This window comes from Urtica dioica, chromosome 4 (assembly GCF_054948205.1).
Source record: "Urtica dioica subsp. dioica isolate 48M chromosome 4, U.dioica_male_clone48M_v1_H2, whole genome shotgun sequence".
NCBI classification, from domain to species: Eukaryota; Viridiplantae; Streptophyta; class Magnoliopsida; order Rosales; family Urticaceae; genus Urtica; species Urtica dioica.
Genome location: NC_142759.1, coordinates 1,060,046 through 1,073,474, shown reverse-complemented (window position 1 = coordinate 1,073,474; position 13,429 = coordinate 1,060,046). Strand labels below are relative to the sequence as shown.

The following is a 13,429-nucleotide window of genomic DNA, read 5'->3' as shown; positions in this document are numbered from 1 at the left end:
CTAAAACGAGACAGAAGAGAACCTCAGAGCACCATACAAAGAGGCAATCTGTTACCTTGATAAAATACTCACAAGCAGAAAATAAAATAACCACATTGCAATACAGTGGCTAATTCTATTGATGAAACTACTTCCAAACCACAGAAATAAAAAGTATTGAATCTTATGGAAAAAGAAGGCCTTCGATGTCTTCAATCGAATACTCGTCATTTCTTCTACATACATCATCTCATAATATAAACAGGGACCTTAATTTACTATAAGTTGAAAGTGTGGCAATTGATCCATTGTTACAAAATAAACCTTAAGACTACTTGCAATCCATCGCTGCATGTTCAGCACTGTTCTCCTGCAAGTAATTTCAACAATCATAAATTGGATTGAGCTTACAGAACAAGGGAAACTGATTGCAAATTGATTTCAATGAGTCACTCTTATCATACCCAATATTTATTAATCTCGTTTCAATCGATGTTCTCAAACTTCGGAAGCTAAGTGAAGATGAAAGAGGATGGTTTACTGGGCCCCCATCATGACTCACCTGGAGAGAAATCAAAGTTTTCAAACAACATTTTAAATTAAGAAGTAACAAAAACATATTAGAAAATCTAGCTATGGTCTATGATCATCAACTAAGGTTACATGAAACAAATCGTATACTCTTCTACAAAGCCAAAAAGCTAATGCAAGTGTTATATCTGTATGATTATACTAAATACGAATTTTTTTGGAAGAAAGGAAAAAATTAAATTACCAGAAAGTTGTTTCACTCGGTCACGGCTGTTTGAATCCAGACACCATCTTTTTGTATCGACTATCAAACAGAATGTTGGTGACATGCGAAATCTTGTGCCATTGCTTCCCAACCTCTTTCTGGCTCCGCTCCTTCTCATGAACTCTCTGGTAGTGTTTCAAGGCTTCTAAAATCTACAATGCTCAATATGCGTAGACATGGCATGATTTTTGTTGTCTTTGTGCGACATCCTTCCCACACTCTCCACTGCAAATTGCGGTACAAACGAAGCTCTTCCAATTTCGGAAAATGAAATGATCTCTCGATCGGCTTCAGTGATTCCGAGGAATTCTTCACCCACCCTACACATCTTGGAGAAGCTCCCCAGTGCAAGATATTGCAGTGAAGGCAATTTGCCAAGCGGAGGTAAAGTACCTTTCAATTCACGAATCCATCTAATTTAAGAAAGGTGGGATACGCGGTGAGACTCGTGTACGTCTATATGTCCAAATAATGTTGAGCAAGCTGATTTATTATGTTAAGTTCAACAGAACTACGATCACATCAAGGAAAACCAAAGGCGACAACTTTGTATGTGAATTTACCAATTCTTTTTCAGATGTTGTGCCATCATATTTTTCAAGTGTTCATGCATGAGCAAGAACAATTTGTATCTGTGGTCCGATTCACATATTGCGACAATGATTAATAAAGGAACAAAAGAGAACAATTCAAAAAACCAAGATAGAGCAAAACCAAAAAACAAGTTTGTCGAACTCACTTGTGAAACCCCTTGGGAAAAATACAACGCCCCGTTGTTCTTGTTTGTTTCATGGACATGTGATTTTTGGAGCGCTTGGAGCGAATATGCAGAGCCCTGAGACGAGAACCAGTGGAGACACTCCGTCCCTGAGCGTAATTATCGAGTAGGACCTGATTGTCGATCTTAAGCTTCTCGACCCTTGCCTGCATTTCTGCCCCGCGTCCCCGTTTCGAAATATTTGGTCCAAAAAGTTATCGACTTTAGTCTCTTTCCCATCGGAGCTCTACACCAAAACCAACCATATATCAACCAAAAATCTCAAGAGATAAAAGAAAAAGATCAAGCTTCAGTCTTTACAAGAGGGAGAGAGAGAGAGAGCGCGCGAGAGAGAGAGAGAGGCTAACAACAAATTCTCAAACACATAGCGTGCATTCAAAAATTAAAGAAACTGAGATAAACTTCATCGGTAGCTAGACCGAATTTACAACAACATAAATTAGTCTATACTTAGTGGACTTCTCTAGATGAACAAGGGTTGTTTTTATTTTTATATAAATATCAATGAAATTAGTGGATTATGAATTTATGATAAAGTTACCAAAACAAAACAAAGGTAACGTAAAAAATAATAGTAAAAACAAAAAGATTAGAAAAATACCAGATAGTCAAGGCAAGGCTCAGCTCGGCTCATAAATGGCAGAGACTCGGAAGACAGCTCGGATTTTCTCAAGAATTGGGGAAGGAAGAAGAAGCTTGGCTTTAACGTTTGCAATCCATCGCTGCATGTCCAGTACTGTTCTCCTGCAAGTTTTTTCAATAATCAAGCATTGGATATAGCTTATAGAACAAGGGGAACTGATTGCACGTTGATTTAAATGAGCACTCTTCTCATACCCATTTTTCATTAATCTTGTTCCAATCGATGTTCTCGAACTTGAGAAGTTAAATTGAAAGCCCCATAAGCGATGGTCACCTGGAAATCAAATATTAGAAAATCCAGCTATGGTCTATTATCATGATCATCAACTAAGGTTACATAAATCAAATCGAATACACTTGTTCAAAACAAAAACATAATTGCGAGAATCACAAGAGAAGAAAAATTCTGATTTTAGATCTTGAAATCTTTAGAGGAAAAAAGTTAATGCAAGGGTTTGATCTGTATAATAATACTAGACATGATTTTTTTGGAGGAAGAAAAGACAAAATGAAATTACCAGAAAGTTGTCTCACTCGGTCTCGTCTGTTTGAATCCAGACACCATCTTTCTGCACGTGTGTGCCATTGAAGAGGATGTTGGGGACATGCAAAATCTTGTGCCATTCCTTCCCGACCTCTTTCTGGCCCTGCCTTTCCAAGGTAAGGGAATAATTGATAAGCAGCTCTTGCAGTGGCGTCATTTTCAGAAACTCTGGTAGTGTTTCAAGGCTTGGACAATCGATAATGAACATGTGCTCCTTGGAGCACTTGGAGCAAATATGCAGAGCCCTGAGACGAGAACCAGTGGAGACACTCCGTCCCTGAGCGTAATTATCGAGTAGGACCTGATTGTCGATCTTAAGCTTCTCGACCCTTGCCTGTATTTCTGCCCCGCGTCCCCGTTTCGAAATATTTGGTCCAAAAAGTTATCGACTTTAGTCTCTTTCCCATCGGAGCTCTACACGAAAACCAACCATATATCAACCAAAAATCTCCAGATTCAAACTTTAGTCATATAAGAAGAAGATCAAGCTTCAGTCTTTACAGGAGAGAGAGAGAGAGAGAGACCTTTTCTGAGGGAAGAAGGTTTGGAATGGGTGTGCGTGAGTTTGTTGTGGCTAAGATTGAGCTCTGCTTATTTCACAGCAGCGAATCGCCGCCGCTCCGACTTCTTCTCGGCCATCGCGAGAATCACAAGAGAAGAAAAATTCTGATTTTAGATCTTGAAATCTTTAGAGGAAAAAAGTTAATGCAAGGGGTTTGATCTGTATAATAATACTAGACATGATTTTTTTGGAGGAAGAAAAGACAAAATGAAATTACCAGAAAGTTGTCTCACTCGGTCTCGTCTGTTTGAATCCAAACACCATCTTTCCGCACGTGATTGAGATCGAAGATGATGTTGGGGACATGCGAAATCTTGTGCCATTCCTTCCCGACCTCTTTCTGGCACTGCCTTTCCAAGGTGGGGGAATCATAGATAAACACCTCTTGCAGTGGCGTCATTTTCAGAAACTCTGGTAGTGTTTCAAGGCTTGGACAACCGTCAATCTTCAAGGTGCGTAGACATGGCATGATTTTTGTTGTCGTCTTTGTGCAACATCCTTCCCACACTCTCCACTGCGTATGAACATCGAAAGTAAGCTCTTCCAATTTCGGAAATGAAATGACCTCTCGATCGGCTTCAGTGATTCCGAGGAATTCTTCACCCACCCTACACATCTTGGGAAATTTACGTAGTATTAGTTCCTTAAGTGAAGGCAATTTCCCAAGCGGAGGTAAAGTCTCGCAATTCTTGAATTCTAGCAAGTTAAGACGGGTGAGATTGGAAAGAGACATCATCCAAGCGGGCGACGCAGTGAGACCCAAGTAATCCTCAATATACAGATCTTTCAAATTGGGATGTGGATGAATGGAACTCAGGATTTCGGTGTGGTTGTGATTGTTGCTATCTGAAGATTTGAAGATCAACTCCAAGTCAAGCACATGCGAGAGGTTCAGCTTCGCGACATCATCCATTGTCGACCCTGTGTTTCCACACCCTGTGATGCTTAGAATCCCTCGAAACTGAAGGTGTTTCATTGTGTTTAAATCTCCAATGTGTAGATAGGATCCCCTCTCCTTGGGCACCACTATCATGTCTAGACTTTGCAAACCACTTAATTTTCCTAGCCCTTTCGGAAGCCCCTCTAACTCCGAACACTCCCGTATGTAGAGATGTTTTAGGCTGACTAGTTTTGAGATGCACTCTGGTAGTGCTTTTAATCTAGAGCAATGATTGAGTTTCAAGGTCTCCAGATTACAGAGGTCGAATAGTTTCTTCGGCAATTCTTCCAACCAATAGTTGATAGATAAGTCTAGATATCTCAAGTGTTTCAATAGACCAATATCCTCTGATAATTGTTCCAGCCCGCATTGCTCCAAACTCAAAGTCCGAAGACATGTAAGTTGAGAAAACACTAACTTCTCTTCTTCGTGGTTTGCGACTCTGCCCCCTCTTCTTGGTAGGGGGAAAAGCGTGCGCAATTTGTTCGCATTTCCTAATGAATTAGGAAGACACCCTTTGAGAGTCAAGTGACGAGTGTTAACTTCTACCACCACCGCCTTCTTCTCCTTTCCGTCAAGTTCCATATAAACGTATTCATCGCCCGTCAAAAAATGGGCAAAATCATGAACTATGTCATGCATTTTGAACATAACTTCCCTATATCCGTTCTCGTTGATTTCTTGAAAAAACGACCGCATAGCCAAAGTCTCGAAACAATCTCGACCTAGTTTCCACGAATCTTCACTTCGGCTGAAGTAACCATGAGACATCCACATCTCGATTAGATCATCTCTGTCTATAACATGGTCTTGAGGAAACACCGAACAAAACAAAAAGCAGCGTTTTTCCAGCGGTGGAAGATCGTAGTAACTTAGCAGAAAAGGAGCATAAACCTCCTTAACTTGAGCATCTTTTGACTCCCACAGTTGACTATTCAAAATGTCTTCCCACTGACTCATCGTCTTTTTAAACCGCACAAGACTTCCAAGAGTTTTAGCAACTAAAGGCAAGCCTTTCGACTTAACAGCGATTTTCCGGCCGATAGGTTCTAGCTGTCGACGCTCCTCGTCTCCCTTCCCAATGAATGCCAATTGGCTGAAAATCGACCAGCAATGATCTTCACTCAGCATTTTTAGACTAATGATCTGGTCTGTGGGCACTCCCATCATCGTCGCAACATCTTGCTTTCTCGTGGTCACTAATATCCGGCTTCCTCTACCCCCATTCCTAAGAGCTTCTCCTAAAATTTCCCATCTCCTACAATCTACAAACCAGACATCGTCTAAGACAATGAGAACTCTTTTCCCCTCTATGGACTCATGAATGCATGTGACAAGGACATTCAGTGAAGAGCTTTGAGCAGAGCTTCCAAGACCAACAATAATCTCTTCACAGACCTTGATCTCATTGTAAGGATCGGAGACACACACCCAAATTAGCTTATCAAAGTGGTTCTTAATCGCCTCATGGTTAAAAGCAAGTTGGGCGAGAGTAGTTTTTCCGAGACCCCCCGGTCCCACAATGGGGATGATATGAAGGGAAGATCTCCCATCATCCTCATCGGTACTGCTCTCGCACAATAACTCGCACAATAACTTAATTTTGAGAGCAATATCACGGCGCATAACGAGGCGACCGACTTTGGTGCAAGATAAGCAAGAGAAAGAAACCGGGAAACACACCTTCTTGTCTTCTTCTTTCTTGATCTCGTGCTGGAGAACGGCCGTGCTCCAATCGTCCAGAACGTTCTCGATCTCCTCGGAAGCGGTCTTGAGCTTCTTAAGCCATCTTTTCACAGCAGCGTCATTCAGTTGCTTCTGCTCAGCATCCTCAAGAACAGCTTGAATGTCCTCAAGATTGGTCTTCAGCTTTTCGACATCTTCTTCGACTCCGCTCACCAGCTTGATCTCCCCTCCGATTGCATCGATTGCCATGGAACCCAGAGTCTCAATCAGCACCGAAACCACAGCTTCAGCCATCTTCCCACTTTGGAATTTTCTTCACAGCTCAACTCACTCACTCTTATGGTATTGGATGAAGAAGGTAATAACAGGGTTGGACAGAAGAAACTCTTATATCCCTATTATATTTTCAGACTATTCAATACAACTAATGAATGGAAAGGAGAAAAAAAGGGCAATAGCTGTAAAGGAAAATATGCTCATTCTCCCGACATACTTCAATCATTCTCCTCCACAAAAAAATAAAGATGTCTTTATATTAATAATTATAATAAATAAATAATTAAGGGCACAGTGGTCGCTATTCTATTACAATAATGGAAGATGGATTTTTTTACCATTGACTACTACCATATTGGTTGTGATTTCTTAGTGCATCACGTGATACATATATATCATTATGATCTCAATGATGATATTGTGACCGATTGTTTTATAGTCAACTTTTACATGCTTATCTACAATTTAAATTGTTACTAGTTTGAAAATGCCATTATTTTGTACAATTTATTTTTTTATTTATTAAATATTCTTGGTAGTCTACTTTGTAACAAATTGGCCAATTTTCAGCTCATAGTTAAAAATATTACGTATTATTTTACTCTCTAGCAAATATCAAGTTTTATTATGTAAGCATTTTTATTTTATTAACTTATAGTCGTCTATTTTAGCACAACTTGTTTGAACTTTGAATTAGAAAGGTCTATATAGAAATCCCACTCTAACACCAGATAAAATATATGCAATGAAACACTACTAACAAATATGTACACATATATGCTTTTTCATATACATTGTGTAGTTATTTACAAATTCCTAAGATCTGCATAAGTAGAAATATGGATGTCACAGCACTCGGCGTCCCAAGAGAAGTCCATTCTCATCCCTTGGATTATCTTCTGATCCCACTCCGCCGACTTCTTTTCCTTTTACAACACACAATCGAATTTATTTAGCTTTACTTCTTATATCACAGTTTATAAAAAGAAAACTCAACATAAAACTGTGAAGAAAGACGTACAATTTCATCAAGAGCTTCGCTAAGCGACATATCTCTGAATGTAGAGCTTATAAACCGAGAGAATTTATTGGTCCAGTTGTCGTGATCGACGAAAGGTCTTCACAAAAACATGAGAGAGAACAATATAGTCAATTACTGTTTTCGGTGTGTGTGTGTGTGTGAGCAGGCGCGAGTGAGAGAGAGAGAGAAAGAGAGATAGATACCGGAATATGCTTTTACTGGAGTTAATTACCAGCGGAGCCGCTCCGTATCTCAATGCCTTGAGCTACATTATCAACATAAACAAAAAAAAATGAAATTGCAAGCTATTCAACGGTTTTAAAAATAAAAATGAATATATATATAGACAAATAAGGTTCCTAGGAAAACATTTACACAAGAGAATCAAGCTTAGTAAACGGGTTTTGCTTCGGGTCTTGGTATAAGTTATAAGAGTCTAATTCAACAAGGTTAATAAAAATCTCTAGGCAAATATTTTATGCCACAAGACTCAGTATCACATGGTTCTGTTTCTACCTTATAATCACTAATGAGAGAGAGAGAGAGAGAGAGAGAGAGAGAGAGAGAGAGACTCACCGGAGCTTGAGAAACAGGGTCGTGATATGATTGGCACAAGATAATGTCTGATCCCGCAAAGATCAGATGAGAGAGCGCTTCGTTATGTTGGAGACAAAATTGTACATTATCATCCTGCGTGTATATTTTTTAGTCGAATGGAATTAATTCAGCTCGAAATACAAATCTGGATAAACAAACCCCATGAAAAGGCAATGAAAATAAAATCAAGTACATTTTGATGTTTCAATCAAGCTTGCTTTCATTACCAGGGGAAAAAAAAGAGCCTGTTCGGCTTGTACCTGAAGCTCTTCTTGGAAAGATTGAAACCGTTTGTTTGTTTTTGACAAATTCTCATTACCTATGATGATAAACTGTAAGGGAAAAAACCACAAAATAATTTCGTTTACGTGTCACAACTCATTATACGAAAGCCCATATCTTTATGTGATCATTAGAAGAAAAATCAGGCCAATATTTAATATGCATTTGAAACTAATGTAAACTTTCCAGAAGAAAAAGAAAGCATCAACTACTGTCACTGATATAGTAGAAAGTTCCCAATCAAGGTTTTTTTTCTAAAAAAAAAATGTAACTCTTGGTGCAAAAAAAAAAAAGGTGGCAGTAGCAAAAATGAGTTTAATTTTTCTCATAAGTTTGGATATTGATTTGAAATAAAAATTTAAGCTGCGATGCGTATTATTTTTCAACGGGGAAAATGTGTGTAACAACCTGAACACCTCTGATGATAGCACTCTGAATTTCAGCCTTGAGATTTTCCAGATCAACATCTGAAACATCGGAGAGAATACATCCGACCTAAGACAGAATCAGTAACACACGTCGATGAGTAAAAAAAATAAACAATAACTATAAACAAGAATATGCGTGGGGAACTCCAAAAATCGGAGAAAAACCGTGGCCCAGCAAAAAAGAAATTTCAATATTGTAAAAATAACTGTTACAAGTCACATATATTATCTAAACGAAGTTCTCAAAAGCTTTATTTATAGCAACAAAACACGAATTTAGAAGTGTTTCTTCTTATGATAACAATGCCTCGTCTCCCTTCTTATTCAGACTTTATGATATCGCCAAAGATGTAACATGATGTATATGGTTTTCAATTTATCAAATAGTAAAACCGTTCTTAAAAAAAAAACAAAGGCTAAACAATACTAATAAGAATAAACTAGAATTCTTACAACTATATTAGAGGTGTTTTCAGATAATCCCGTGTAGTGTTGTAGTGTGATTTTGCAAGAGGCTTTCCCGGTGCTGTCATCCGCGGTGTAATTTTCCGGAAGAGTGTTGTCTGTGGAAGGATCCCAAGTAGAGCTCTCAAATCCAAAAGGAGAAACAACAATCTTGTCCCTGAAACATTGAGTATATTTTAATATATACCTATCTATCTTCTGAAGAACAAAAAAAGGCGTGATTCTGCAATAAAATGACATTTCCACGATTATATAGAAACTAAATATTTTGAGTAATATAGTCCAACAACTAATGGTTTTGTTAACACTTTAATCATTTTTCCTAAAAAGATTCATTCTTTTTTCCTATGAATAGTGTTTGGTCGTCCAATAGCAGTGTACAACACAACTTTACCAATATATCTAAAGATTCTGAGACCAAGTTCAATGATTGGCCTTTAAATGTATAAACTTACTTGTTAGCATTCAAAGTAGATTCCAAGCCATGGCTAAGAAGACTCTGAATAATCTTGCTTTTCGAATGCATTGACGACATTACCACCACTTTATTGGAATACACAATTCCACCCTGAAAACTTATAATACGTACACGCGGGAAAACTCAAGACATGACACGAGGCTAAAGAACTCTTGGCATGTAATAACGTTAAAAACAATTAAATAAAAACGTGAGAACCATTGTGGAAAGAAAAGAAATTGCTCGTCAATATAGAGATATATGTTTCAATCAACTGTGGTATCAAAGTTCTGCATACTGTGTTCTCTGATACAGTTTTGATCACCCAAGATAGAAATGGTGCATGAATTGGACTTTTTCTGATGAAACTTGCAGGCCAAACTATATATTTCGGCCTTATAAATAAGAGAGCTAGCAAGGTGACTATAATCAAAGATTTTATATTAAAAAGATAATAATAACTAAAAAGAAAGTGATTTTTACCTTTAAAAGGTTGACGAGATGAGTTTTATCGCTGTCTTGCAAACGATCGGCTCGGTGAAGACTGCGAGGATCAAGTCCGCATAATGCTATTTTTTCTGGTTTCTCTACACACTATAAGTATGAAAATTGGTCAAAGGGGATGCCGATAGTACATGAAGCGGGACATGAAATGAAACAGCTCTTGCCTGTAGATTTAAGTTCTGGCATGTGAACAATATTTTTGTACCTTCTAGTCCCAGTAATAAATAAACAAAAAAAATACTAATTAAGGAACGAACAATCGTCGAAGAAAAATTACACTTCTAAAAGGATCATTTGTTGGAATTGAAGATCGCATATGGAACAGAAGTAAAACTGAGAGAGAGCTTCTCTAATAAAATAGCTTTACGTCAAAATCTGACATAAAAAAAAATTAAAAATAAATACCCTTTACATGAACTTAAATTTCCATATAGGATTATTAACTGAAAGATGATCTAGAGAAATAGTTGCTCATTCTCACTTAAAGTCTTTATTGGCATTTCCACGTGAACTAGTCAAGTAATTGTATAACCTGATCACATTCACAGACCGTAACTTTTTAACTAAAGAGAGCAACGGATCTAATAAACCTCTTCATGGATTCATCGTCCAATCTATTAATCTACGGCTCTTCACTCTTTTACACATCTAACATTTCAAATGCTCACAAGCTTAATCATAACATTTTTAAAGCTGATATCTAAAGTTACAAGTACTAAAAAACTGATATCCAAGTCGTTAGTTCTTCATTTGTGTTAATAAAGGTAAACCTGCTTTTCAAAGACATCCCAGAAGAGTGGTCCAGCGATAGCGGTCTCCCAATTGTGGATGTGTAATACATCGGGCCGTTTTCCGGATTTCAATATGTAATCCAAAGAAGCACGCGAAAAATAGGAAAATCTGAGAATCATAAAAGGCGAATTTGACAATAAAAAGTTAAAATGTTGGTATGATTGTGATCATCGACGTGAAAAATATCAATGACTTAAGGGAACTAAGAATAAACCCGAAATAGTTTTATTTCTAACCGTTCGAAGTCGTCCGAGTAGCCGTATATCAGCTCACGGTCGAAGAAGGAAGAGTAAAGCCGTGGTTCAATTAAAGTAACTCCGATACCACTAACAACACTGCAAAAAACAAAACAAATAAAAAAAAAGTAGGTGTTTAAAACATAGTTTCTTACAATGTCCCATGAGAAGAAAAAAATGAGCTCTACCAACCCATTCCAAATTCTGTTCTCATGTAATTGGCCATTAAAGTATGAATAAGAATCCGCATCGATTTCACGCAGCCCTTGAACTGCTTCTAGGTCCAGGCTCTCATACCTATGTCCAGTGCAAAGTCATTGGGAATAAATTTTAAAAAAAATCTATCAAAAATAGAATAAAATAATCCTAGATCATGTTGATTACTTGGGTAATATAACCTCCACGAGATGACCCTTTCTCTGCAAGGCTCGCGATAATCCCGTCACATAAGATCCCAAACATCCAACAGAAACCAATGGTTCCATTTCAGTGCATATGTGGACAACATGGAATGCATTTCTGGGTCGAGAATAAAAATAAAAATTATTAATAGAACCGGGGAAGGAACGCATGAAAAGAGATATTCTAGCGTACGATTCATCAAGGCAATAATATTAGTTCATTAATTTATAAAATTCCATCCATGAAATATGATACTTTCTAAAATCATTTGATGCCAAAGAGAATCATTCATGTGCAAAAGAATGTGAAACTCCGGGTCCGAAATCCAATTAAACATCTAGAAAATAAATAAAATAATGTGTGTACCTTTTGCTTCTGTCCAAGAACCGACGGAGTGCTTCTAGAAACTCGACATCGTTCCCTTCACGAACGCCGGAAAAAACATCGTGTAGACCAACTCTACAATCCATGATCAGCCTCCTCAAATCGGACGATTCGGAGTTGCCAATCATTCCCGTCAGAACCAGCGAGTCTATTCGAAGCAGTAATTCCCAACACAGCGTCTGACTTTCTACATAGACTCAACTCAATTCAGCCAAACAACATTGCCCAAGTGTAGAAAAAAATTGTATACCATTTGATCAAACCGATAAATAAATGGAAGAGACTCATCAGACACCACAAAAATCAAAATTCCCTGAAAAGTTACCTTATACATTTAGCTTTATACATATCTCAAAACCGACCTTATAATTTTTTGTAAATTATAGAGCAGTCACAGAATTAATAAACTAAGATCTATTCAACAAAAACGAGGGCCGAGCAAAAGTTACCTTCCCCAAAACGAGCTAGCTTTTTCTCGGCCTCAAGCCGGCTTACAGTTTCCCGAAGCGAGTGGTTCTCTTCACTGACTCTGTTGAGCTCATCCACGGCCTTTACGCGTTGTTTGTTCAAGTACATAATGTCTAATAATCAACACCAAATAAACCACCATTAATCGACACACACACAAAAAAAAAAAAAAAAATCGAGTACTCAAATTCCGGATCCATTTGCAGAGGGACTTACTCTGCTGAGCTTCTTTGAAGTATTGCCAAATCTCGGCCTGTTTATTATCCCCGCCATTCATGGACTTTAAAAAGCGAGAATTGAAAACGGTCAAAAATGGGTATTAGAGGGGAATTAAGTAAGCAAGATATAGCGATTCTGTACCTGAGAAATGTCTGCGTTTCCATGACCTTGACCTTCCAACCTGAAAGAGCACGAGAAGCGAGAAGGAGATCGGGAGCGATGAAGAGGCTTGATCGTGGATTTGAGAGAGGAATGAGGACTCCATTGAATTGCATTTGCAGAGGAAATCAAGCCTTCATAACTTCAATTTAATTCGATTCCTTCTTTCTCGCCTTCGCAAATTAAATTACTCGTGTGAATTTAAGTTCATTGTTACTTTTTTTTTTTTTTTTTTTTTATATCATTTTTGAAGTTTAAATTTATTTTTGTACTAAAAGTAATGATATAGAAATCACTAGATCCCAAACTTCTTTCAGCTTCAATTATTTTTGCTGAAACTAAAAGTAGCATTATATACATACACATCCCGGCATATGCCAGCGGTACCTAGGATAGTAGCGGTACTACTAGGATCTTATGTGGAGGTCGTGGGTTCAATCCCCACTGCAGCTAAAAGCTGCCTTCAAAAAAAAAAAAAAATCCATCCCGGCATATGCCATTATGAATATCAATAGTAAATAATCTCCCAAAAAAACAGGTAATGAATCATAAACTTAACGTCCATTCCACTTCTACTCTGGTTTGTGATGCTCTTTATTAACAACACTTGCTTGTTATCATTTAAAAAAAAAAAAAAAAAAAAAAAAAAACACTTGCTTTTTATCCTCTAACTTTTTTACTTTTAAGATATTATAATTTTATTAATCTCACGTGCATAATAGATGTATTACGACACACATTCCTTATGAACCTTCATTCTCTGTCGTTTTTTTCCTCTTTTATTCCTAACTTAGATATTTTCATACAATAAG

General features: G+C 37.6%; 3 protein-coding genes across 3 annotated transcripts in view; all 3 read right to left on the bottom strand.

The window, feature by feature from the left end:
- Nucleotides 1-149: 149 nt before the first annotated feature.
- Nucleotides 150-6,383, bottom strand: LOC149399040 (putative disease resistance protein RGA3). The gene is made up of 9 exons (XM_089612573.1): nucleotides 3,519-6,383; nucleotides 3,264-3,425; nucleotides 2,714-3,153; nucleotides 2,391-2,469; nucleotides 2,155-2,297; nucleotides 1,515-1,779; nucleotides 755-1,188; nucleotides 444-541; nucleotides 150-349 (listed from the first exon to the last, which is right to left on the bottom strand). Exon 1 carries the CDS (start codon nucleotides 6,219-6,221, stop codon nucleotides 3,531-3,533), a length of 2,691 nt encoding a protein of 896 aa, XP_089468699.1. The 5' UTR covers nucleotides 6,222-6,383; the 3' UTR covers nucleotides 150-349; nucleotides 444-541; nucleotides 755-1,188; nucleotides 1,515-1,779; nucleotides 2,155-2,297; nucleotides 2,391-2,469; nucleotides 2,714-3,153; nucleotides 3,264-3,425; nucleotides 3,519-3,530.
- A 534-nt stretch (nucleotides 6,384-6,917) lies between these two features.
- On the bottom strand, nucleotides 6,918-12,744 carry LOC149399039 (putative starch synthase 4, chloroplastic/amyloplastic). Its single transcript, XM_089611008.1, has 18 exons — nucleotides 12,600-12,744; nucleotides 12,456-12,519; nucleotides 12,221-12,352; nucleotides 11,754-11,958; nucleotides 11,370-11,504; nucleotides 11,178-11,282; nucleotides 10,986-11,084; nucleotides 10,729-10,857; nucleotides 10,122-10,173; nucleotides 9,937-10,047; nucleotides 9,452-9,564; nucleotides 8,985-9,153; nucleotides 8,512-8,598; nucleotides 8,082-8,153; nucleotides 7,801-7,914; nucleotides 7,428-7,489; nucleotides 7,225-7,321; nucleotides 6,918-7,129 (listed from the first exon to the last, which is right to left on the bottom strand). The coding sequence occupies exons 2-18, from the start codon at nucleotides 12,514-12,516 to the stop codon at nucleotides 7,010-7,012; spliced, it is 1,863 nt and encodes a 620-aa protein (XP_089467134.1). The 5' UTR covers nucleotides 12,517-12,519; nucleotides 12,600-12,744; the 3' UTR covers nucleotides 6,918-7,009.
- Nucleotides 7,057-13,429, bottom strand: part of LOC149399035 (serpin-ZX-like) — a 35,886-nt gene continuing 29,513 nt past the window's right edge. Inside the window, exon 4 of the transcript XR_016296350.1 lies at nucleotides 7,057-7,129. The gene's annotated coding sequence lies outside the window, so the exon portion shown is untranslated. The remainder of the gene's footprint in view (nucleotides 7,130-13,429) is intronic.

What these genes read in the sequence shown, in the direction of transcription:
- LOC149399040 (XM_089612573.1), bottom strand. Translation starts at nt 6,221, where the DNA reads ATGGCTGAAGCTGTGGTTTCGGTGCTGATTGAGACTCTGGGTTCCATG.
- LOC149399039 (XM_089611008.1), bottom strand. Translation starts at nt 12,516, where the DNA reads ATGAATGGCGGGGATAATAAACAGGCCGAGATTTGGCAATACTTCAAA. An exon ending in CTTCAAAGAAGCTCAGCAGA is followed by an intron (nt 12,353 to 12,455) that starts GTAAGTCCCTCT and finishes GTTGATTATTAG; the next exon opens with ACATTATGTACTTGAACAAA. An exon ending in TCCAGTAAAAGCATATTCCG is followed by an intron (nt 7,322 to 7,427) that starts GTATCTATCTCT and finishes GTTTTTGTGAAG; the next exon opens with ACCTTTCGTCGATCACGACA.